Genomic DNA, 9,983 nt, shown 5'->3' with positions numbered 1-9,983 from the left:
GATATACTTGAAAAAACCTCATTCTCGCCAAAAATAAAATTTTTTTTCAGTTTAATGAGTGAACTTGATAGGGAATTAAAATTGAGTTTAAAGTTGAAAAAATCCTCTTTATTTTCCCAACAAAAAAAAAGAAAAATAGAGTCAAAATATGAAAAAAAAATTTTGAAATTTCTTTTCAATGCGATTCGAAGTAATGCTAATGTTGAAAAAAAAAAATTGATTGAAATTAAAGAAATAAAAAAAAAAATCCCTAGATGGTCATACAAATTAATCAAGGAATTAGACCAACAAGAAACAAAAAGTGCTGAAGAAGTGCAAGTAGGACATCAAATTCGTTCAAGAAAATTCAAACGTGTAGTAATTTTTACCGATAACGAAAGTAATATTGATATTAATAACAAGGAAACTCAGAATTCCCCTAAACCAAATCAAATATCTTTGATACGTTATTCACAACAATCTGATTTTCGACGAAATATAATAAAAGGTTCTATTCGCGCCCAAAGGAAGAAAATAATTATTGGAAAACTGTTTCAAGCAAATGTGCATTCCCCACTCTTTTTGGACAGGATAAAAGAGGACCCTCCCCTTTTTTTTGATCTATCCGAACTAATGAAACTTTTTTTAAAAAATTCTATTTTGGAAAGAGTAAGAAAAGAAGCAGAATGTAAAATTTCCGAGTATACAGAAGAACAGAGAAAAAAGGAGAAGAGCAAAAAAAACGAAAAAGAACGAATAGAAATAGCAGAAATATGGGATAGCATTCCACTTGCTCAAGTAATAAGAGGTTTCATGTTAATAACTCAATCAACGCTTAGAAAATATATTAGATTACCTTCATTGATAATAGCCAAAAATATAGGACGTATACTATTATTGCAAGCTCCCGAATGGTCTGAGGATTTTAAGGAATGGAATAATGAAATGTATGTTAAATGTACCTATAATGGTATTCAATTATCCGAAACGGAATTTCCTAAAAATTGGTTACTAGACGGGATTCAGATAAAGATCCTATTTCCTTTCTGTCTGAAACCTTGGCATAGATCTAAGCCAAGGATCTTTCATATAGATCGAATGAAAAAAAAGGATAAAAAATCTGAGTTTTGTTTTTTAACAGTTTGGGGAATGGAGACTGAACTTCCTTTTGGGTTTCCCGGAAAAAGGAATTCTTTTTTTGAACCAATTATTAAGGAATTAAAAAAAAAAAAAGGAAAAGTAAAAAAAAAATACGATCTAGTTCTAATAATTTTAAAAAAAAGAACAAAATCCTTTCTAAATCTCTTAAAAAAAAAAAAAAAATGGCTTATAAAAGTTATTCTATTTTTAAAAAAAATAAAAAAAGAACTCTCAAAACTAAATCCAATTCTATTATTTCGATTAAAAAAAGTCTCTAAATTAAGTGACACTAAAAAAGAAAAAGATTTAAAAAAAAACCACAATTCTAAAATTAATGAATCATTTAGTCAAATTGAATCTACAAATTGGACAAATTATTTACTGAGAGAAAAAAAAAAGAAAGATATAATTGCTAGAACAAGCATAATCAGAAATAAAATAGAAAGACTAAAACAAGAAAAAAAAAAAAGAATTCCGGAAATAAACATTAGCCATAATAAAACAAGTTTGAATGTTAAAAGATTAAAATTACAAAAAAAAAGATTAAAAAGAAGAAATACTCGAGTCGTTCGTAAATTCTATTATTTAAAAAAAAAAATTACTAAAAAAATCTACATGGATTTCTTTTTATCTATCATTACTATTCGTAGAATAAATATGGAACTTTTTAGTGAAAAAAAAAAAATGGAAAAATACATTTTCAATAATCAAAGTAATGAAACAAGATTTGAGAAATCAAATAAAATTCAATTTATTTCCAGTAGAAAAAAGTCGCTTCAGAATATTCTTAATAAGAATTCAGATAATTTTGATGATTTAGCCTCCTTGTCGCAAGCATATGTCTTTTACAAATTATCACAAACCCCCGCTCTTAACTTGTACTTCTATAAGTTAAGACCTATTCTTGAATATCATGGAACTTTTTCGTTTCTTAAAACTTCACTAAAGAATTATTTTGAACCACAAAAACTATTTTATTCTAAATTAAAACAAAAGAAACCTATAAATTCTGAAATAAATCAATGGCGAAGCTGGTTACGAAGTCATTATCAATACAATTTTTCTCCGATTACCTGGTCTAGATTAATAGCACAAAACTGCCGAAATAGAATCAATAAACGTGATCCAATTGAACAACAAAATTTAAACAAACAGGATTTTTATGAAAAAAATCATTTAATTTATTACAAAAAAAAAAATTATTACAAAGTTTATTCATTACCAAATGAAAAAGAAAATTTTCTTAAATATAAAAGATATAATCTTTTATGCTATAGATTTATTAATTATGAACAAAAAAGGGAGCCGTCTATTTATGGCTCAACATTTCAAAAAACAAAGAGTTCTAATAATTACAACACAAATAAAAACAATATTTTTGAAATATTTGAATTAGGGGATAGCCCTATTAAGAATTTTTTAATAAAAAATGATATTAGGAATATGGAAAAAAACCCGGATAGAAAATATTTTGATTGTAAAATTTACAATTTTTGTCTTAGAAAGACAATCAATATTTTAACTTGGATCAAGATTGATATCAAAAGTAATCAAAATACTCAAACCGGGCCTAAAAATAATCAAATAATTAAAAAATTTGATAAAAAAAACTGTTTTTTTCTTATGATTGATCCAAAAATAAATTCACCAAATAAAAAAAAAAAAATTTATGATTGGATGGGAATGAATAAAAAAATACTAAGAGATTCCATATTGGATTTCAAACTTTGGTTTTTCCCAGAATTTATACTACTTTATAATACATATAAAATGAAACCATGGGGTATACCAAGAAAATTGCTGTTTTTCAATTTAAATCTAACTATAATAAATTTTTATGTATAACTTGAACCACCAAGCTACTACCATTTATGTTAAAAAAATGCAATAATTATATCTAAATATTTTGATATTTTTAACAAATGGGCTGCCTTGGGGAATGGGTTGCCCTAACCCGAGGGTTTGTCGGGCTTACCCCAGGGCCGACCCTGCAAGCACCTTCCAGCACCACATTTGTAAATTGGTCAAAAGAACGAAGTATGCCCATAATTATAAGCTAAGAACGGGAGTAAAAGAGTGATCACTCTATATTTTTCTTCTGTAAATCTGTAGAGAGAATGATGGTTGAAAGTGAGGGTTTTAATTAGAGGTCGTTATGTGTAACGGAAAAAATTGACAGAAGGCCTTTAGTGACCCCTTTTGATAGTTTGAGGGTCATTGGTGACCTTTCAGAAAGTTTAAGGGGTAATTTGTTTTAAAAAATAATTCGAGAGCTAAAAGTAAGCGATCAAAATAATTTGACTTGAGGGTCACCTAAGTAATTTGCCCTATATATAATTTAGGCTCAATATCTAGTTAAAAAAATAACTATTAAAATAAAAAAACACATTACAACGTATATAAATTAATAAAATTTGTTTTATACAAAAACAAATAATAAGAATATTTAAATATTTAATGTTAATATAACCTTTCAAATATTAAAATAACTCGGAAAATTTCCGTGCCCGATAGCACTAAGATAAAAATAAAAATAAAATTAAAAAAATATAATAATATGTATTAAATGTTTAAAATTCTTAATAAATCACTAATAATATATTAAAATAAAAATAAAACATTCTCATTCCACATTTTATTCATTTCGGTAAAACAACTTATCTTCTCACATATTTCATCACATATTTTTTCCGAAAGAATCTTTAATCTCGTGACCTTACACTTTCATTTTGTCAATCAAATATTTGATTCATATTTTTTAATATTTAGCATCGTGACATCATACTTTAGTCAATCAAATATTTGATTCATATTTGTTTAAACACTTTCAATTGATATCGGCCTATTATACATCGGCAAACCATATCCCAATCACACTTGGTTAAAAGGTTGTACTTGTCTTGTTAGGTTGCAAGTTTGAAACATACGTATAACATTTTTAATTTTATTTTTAACCGTTTTAAGTTTATGAGCGGGTCAACCCACAATCCGACCCATGTATCCATTTACTCTCACATATATATCCAAATTAACCACAACTCTCAACTCAACAATCCGGACACTTTAAAATTCCGAATGAACCTTTCATTTCATGACCTTACAATTTTATTTTGGCAATCAAATATTTGATTCATATTTTTTAATATTTAGCATCGTGACCACACTTTAGTCAATCAAATATTTGATTCATAATTTTTTAAACATTTTCAATTGATACCGATTTATTATACCTCTGCAAACCATATCACAATCACACTTAGTTAAAAGGTTGTATTTGTTTTGTTATGTTGCAAGTTTAAAACATACATATAGAATTTTTAATTTTATTTTTAATCGTTTTAAATTTATGGGCGGATCAACCCACAATCCGACCCAAATATCCATTTACTCTCACATATATATCCAAATTAATCACCGCTCTCAATCCCACAATCCGGACACTTTAAAAATTAAGCATAATTTTATATATATATATATATATATATATATATTAGTTAGTTCAGAATTTGAACTTATATTGTTAAAATGTCAAGCGTTTATCAAATTTGGTATTAAATTTAAAAATTAAAGTGTTATTAACTTAGTTGGTTAAAGGGTTGTACTTGTTTTGTTATGTTGCCAGTTCGAAATATACCTAAAGCATTTTTTATTTTATTTTAAACCGTTTTAAATTTATGAACGAGTCAACCCACAATCCTACCCCAAGTATCCATTACTCTCACATATATATTCAAATTAACCACAGGTCTCGACCCGACAATCCGAAAACTTTAAAAATTAAGTATCATTATATATACTAGCATTTAGCCTGTGCATTGCACGAAAAATAATATAAAAAACCGTTGAAAAAAAATTACGGATAACGTTTTTTATTTTATTTTTAACCGTTTTAAGTTTATGGGTGAGTCAACCCACAATCCGACCTAAATATCCATTTACTCAACATCATTATATATTAGTTAGTTAAAAAGTTGAACTTATATTAATATTAAAACGTCATGCGTTTATCAAATTTTGTGTTGAATTTAAAATATAAAGTCTATGTAGCCTAGTTGGTTAAAGAGTTGTACTTATTTTATTAGGTTGCAAGTTCGAAACATACCTCTAGCATTTTTAATTTTATTTTTAACCGTTTTAAATTTAAAAACGGGTCAACCCACAATCCGACCCAAGTATTCAAATTAACCACAACTCTCGACCCGGCAATCCGGACACTTTAAAAATTAAGCATCATTATATATATATAGATTCCTGATGATGATCCGGACACTTTAAAATTGAAACATCATTTTATATATATATATATATATATATATTTGTTTATTTTCCCTTCATATATATGTATAGAACTTTTCATTTTAATAAATGAATAATAATTTTAAAATAAAAGTAAAAATTAGAGAAATGTGAAATAAAACAAATTCTTTTTATTTTTATCCATTTTTTTCAAAGAGAGAATATAATTTCCATATTGGTGCAAAATTGTATTTTAAGTGTTGTGAGATTTGAATAATAATATTCAATTAAAGTACACATACAAGAAAATTAAGGGGAATCTATCTCTATCTATCAAACAAATAATAATAATAATAATAATAATTCACACGTATTTAAGGAAGAATCATATGAATTTGTATTAAAAATGTTTTTTTTTTCAATTAAGATATATATATATTACTACATCGTGTTTATGCTACAAACTTGATTTTCTTCATCATTTCTCCTTCAATCATCATTTTTGAGAAAGCCTATACATGAGACAAATGATCGTTACAAATAATAATATTGATTACACACAATAATTCAAGAATTAGAGTTCGGATGTACTTACAAAAAGTAAGGGAAAGTTATGGATAAAAGAGTGAATAAATACTTTTTGGAGCTCTGGGCTAGAAAATGTCAATAAATTCCATATAACTTTAAACAAAATAATGATTTTGGAACTTAACTTAATTAGACATATATTCAGAAACTATAGATGAAAATAATGATTTCTCGTTCAAACTAATCCACCTCCAAGAGTGTTTCCAAAGAGCTTGTTTGATGTTGGGTTATTTGAAGAAAATAACTTATTTGATGGAAAAATAGGTTATTTGAGTTTTTAATTTATTGAATTACTATAATGTTTTTTTTATATTTAAATTTTATAATAATAAAATAAGAGAATCTTGGTTAATGAATTGATGTTGGAAAAGAATCAAAACATGATAGAAGTTTTTTTTGGTAAAAAACACACAAAAAACCCCATCATCAAACGAGCTCTTATAGATTGGATCATGAAATTTTATACCAAACCAGAAAATTATGAACTTCGAGCTCTTAAGTTTCCTGTTAAATGCACAACCATTAGTAGCTAGCTTTTTCATTACTTCTCTAATAGGGCAATTTATGTCAATTTGCAAGAATTGAAACTAAAATCGAAATATTCCAAACAAAGACAGAAGATAACAAACAATCAGGTAAGTTAGGAGGCGCACCTGAAGATCTTGGAATAATAAAAATGGGAAACATGGGTTTAATCTTGGAGGCCGAGTTCAAGTTCAAGTTCATCATCCTCTTCAAACAACTTTAAGAGGCGTGCATATTGCGCTTCACGTTTCTTCTTTTGCCATAGTTTGAATAGGAAGAAGGATAACGAAACAGCTGCAATAATTACAAGACATATGACAGCTATCTTTGATCCTGTACTACTACTCTTAGATTCCTTCTTCTCTTCATTTTTTCCTGAATCATCCTCGCAAATTCCTGAAACCACCTCGATAAAATTAGGGGTTATTCAAATAGCCAAGTGGTAGATTATTGAAAATCAGGTTATTTGAGTAGAAATATAGTAGGGGCATAAATATATATTAAAAGATTGTTGATTGGATAGTGGATTATTTGATACTAATCTTAAATAACCCACATCAAACAAGGAATGGGTCATTTACATCATTTGTCTCATGAAGAATAGTATGAATTGTTATGATTCAAATCAAGAAAACTACCATGAATGCAGACTCGTTCAGAGGATTCTTGTTACTGTTATTGTAAATAGCAGATAATAATAATAATAGTTGGATTTCTCTATAAGGGATTATGTCAGAATGTTGAATGGAAGTTCAGTCTCCTCTCATATCTACCTCCTCACCTTAAATCTCCTCTAAACCCTAGGTTACAGATTTGTACAAATGAATAGAAATGGAAGAAGAAAAAAAGACAAACAAAGAAGCAATGTTCATTGGAAACTGAGTGATCTACAAAAGATAAACAAGGACAATGAGAATATTGGTCAGATTTCAAACCCTATTAAATTTAATTACCATGTATCTTGAAATGACCTTACCTTGTTTGTTATCTGACTGAAGATCACATGTATTATAATATATAGATAGATACTAGATAGATTCGAATTGCAGCAAGATATAAACAGCAGTCTCAAGAAATCATTATTATGAAAAAGTTCAAACAGTTTTATTAGTGTGTGAATCACTCAATTGACAGAAAGAAGAAGAACATAATAGTCTTTGATTTTGTGAATACCTATTGCAGATCCACAGATAGAAATACAATCCACGTGAGATTATATATAGTACCAGATCATAGAATTGTAAAATTAGCAATAAAGAAGCTTAGAAAAACAGATCATCAACAAAACTGAAGAATGTAAACCTAAAATTAGATAAGAAGATGAACGAAGAAGATAACAATCCTTGTTGAGTTGCAATGGTTTGTAGAAAGAGAAGAGAAGAGAAGATTGGGGATCTGAGAAAGGTAACGAACCAGAAAGAAATTGTAGAGCGATCGATGAGAAAAACAACAGGAATCGCAACGATCTGACGCCAAAGAAGTCTCTCATCTCTTTCTGAGATTTGTTCTTTCTTTTTCTCTGTGAATTCGCCCTTTGTTTCTACGCTACCACCGCTGGCGTTTGTAGAACAAGAACTCGTCTTTCTCCTCTAATCAATTCTCAGATCCTGTTTATTTGTGCTAAGTCTGTTTTTTTGTTTATTAATCATTTGTTTTATTTTGACTAACAAATTTTATTCAAATATATTTCAAGTTATAATTTAAAATATTTTTTTTCTTATTTGGTATAAAATATTTTTTTAATTAAATTAAAAAATTATAAATAATAAACTTATTATTTATGTAAAATTTATAAATAAATAAAAGATTCATATTATTAATTCAATTATCAATTTTTTTTCTAATTAAAAGTTTTGATTACCTGAATTAAAATAATTTGTATTCAATATTTTAATTCATTAAAATTTCGAGTGGTTAAATTATGATATTAATTTTTATTTATTAATAAATTTTATATTTAAATAATAAGTTAACCACAAGTTTAAAATTGTTAAAACAAAATATATTTTAATTAAATGTTCAAAATATCAATTGAACCAAAACATTCTACCAATTATTATTATAAATTTTGATTTATGTACAAACATAATAAATATTTATATTTGTTAGTAATAAACATATTGACTCTTTATTTTTTTTCATTCAAAAGGTTCTAATTTGGAGAGATAGAGATGTTTATTTTAGAGCTAATTTTGAATTTTAAAAATTTTGTTGAATAATATCTAAAATAAAAAATTTATTTGATAAAAAATTTGGATTATTTGAGATTTGTTTTAGATAAATTATTAAAAATATATATTTATATTTAAAATTTAAATTTAATAAAAGTAAATTAAAAATATTTTAATATTTTTATTAATGAATTAATTAGTTTGATAATTAAATCATAATGATGTGATATGTTAAAAAAAAAAACTTCAAATAACCTAATATCAAACTATCTCTATACAATAAATTATAATTTTAAAAAAATAACAGTAATAATTATATCCCTTGTGTAATTAATGCTAGAATGTGATAAGAAATTTTTTTATATTGGAATGTCATAAAGTATTGTTTGTTTTTTCTTTACACAAAATAAAACTTCAATAATTCAATAAAAGTGTACAAATTTTGTGGCACGTGAATGAACTCATTTGAAAATATTTTTTGAGAATTGAATTTGAGTGTGGTCATAAGTTTTGACTCAAAATGTCAATAATTTTATAAATTTATATCATATCATTACTTTAACAAAAATATATATTTTAAATTAAATAATTATTAAACTCCATAAAGTGTAGTACAATTGTAATCGTGTCAAAATAAAAATCCAATAATAAGAAAAGTTTGAACACTTTAAAATTAATAATTGGAGTAATTAATGACGTATATGTTTGGTATGATATTTATTTATATATATATATATATATTTATTTATATATATATATATGATTTTATACTGAAATTTTTGACATCGTACGTTATTTTGATATATAACAAAATATCAATATAATATAAGTAATATATGAATATTAACGATATACCAGCAACTTTGATACGGTAACAGAATTATACCCGTTTATAAAATAATATTAAAGATTAATAATTTTTTTTTAATTTTTAAAAATTAAATTAGTTTGTAGTTCTAATTTAGCCAAAGGTTGAACACAAAGGGAACAAAAAGTCAGCACTTGCAATGAGTCCATAAAAAATATCCAACATTTTCTCAATATAAATTTCTGGCGCTGTAAAAAAAAACGGAAAATCGGTAACCCAACCGAATCGGTAGTTAACCGGTTCCATTTTAACGGTTTATTAGTTAACCGGTTGTAACAGTTCCGGTCAACCGATTTTTTACCGGTTAAACGGTTCGGTTTTCGGTTTACCTATTTTTCTAACGGTTTAACCGGTAAACCGGTAATAATTTAATTATATATTTTTATATTTTATAATTTGTATTAGTTATTTTATAAATAATAGATATATTATAAATAATATTTAATAATTTATAAATCTTTTTTATTTTTAAATTT

General features: G+C 25.9%; 2 protein-coding genes across 2 annotated transcripts in view; one reads left to right on the top strand and one right to left on the bottom strand.

The window, feature by feature from the left end:
- Nucleotides 1-2,964, top strand: part of LOC124933452 (protein TIC 214-like) — a 5,649-nt gene extending 2,685 nt beyond the window's left edge. Inside the window, exon 2 of the mRNA XM_047473855.1 lies at nt 1-2,964. This exon is cut by the window's left edge and continues 651 nt beyond it. Within this exon, the coding sequence (XP_047329811.1) occupies nt 1-2,964 (2,964 nt within the window).
- A 2,712-nt stretch (nt 2,965-5,676) lies between these two features.
- LOC124918998 lies at nt 5,677-8,078 on the bottom strand. The gene is made up of 3 exons (XM_047459093.1): nt 7,882-8,078; nt 6,597-6,864; nt 5,677-5,867 (listed from the first exon to the last, which is right to left on the bottom strand). The coding sequence occupies exons 1-2, from the start codon at nt 7,955-7,957 to the stop codon at nt 6,635-6,637; spliced, it is 306 nt and encodes a 101-aa protein (XP_047315049.1). The 5' UTR covers nt 7,958-8,078; the 3' UTR covers nt 5,677-5,867; nt 6,597-6,634.
- Between the last annotated feature and the right edge of the window lie 1,905 nt (nt 8,079-9,983).

Source organism: Impatiens glandulifera, chromosome 1 (genome assembly GCF_907164915.1).
Source record: "Impatiens glandulifera chromosome 1, dImpGla2.1, whole genome shotgun sequence".
Classification (NCBI taxonomy): Eukaryota; Viridiplantae; Streptophyta; class Magnoliopsida; order Ericales; family Balsaminaceae; genus Impatiens; species Impatiens glandulifera.
This window is presented reverse-complemented; position numbering and strand designations above follow the sequence as displayed.

Coding starts and splice junctions, on each gene's coding strand:
- LOC124918998 (XM_047459093.1), bottom strand. CDS start 7,957: ATGAGAGACTTCTTTGGCGTCAGATCGTTGCGATTCCTGTTGTTTTTC. Junction 6,865..7,881: donor CGCTCTACAATTTCTTTCTG/GTTCGTTACCTT, acceptor AGGTGGTTTCAG/GAATTTGCGAGGATGATTCA.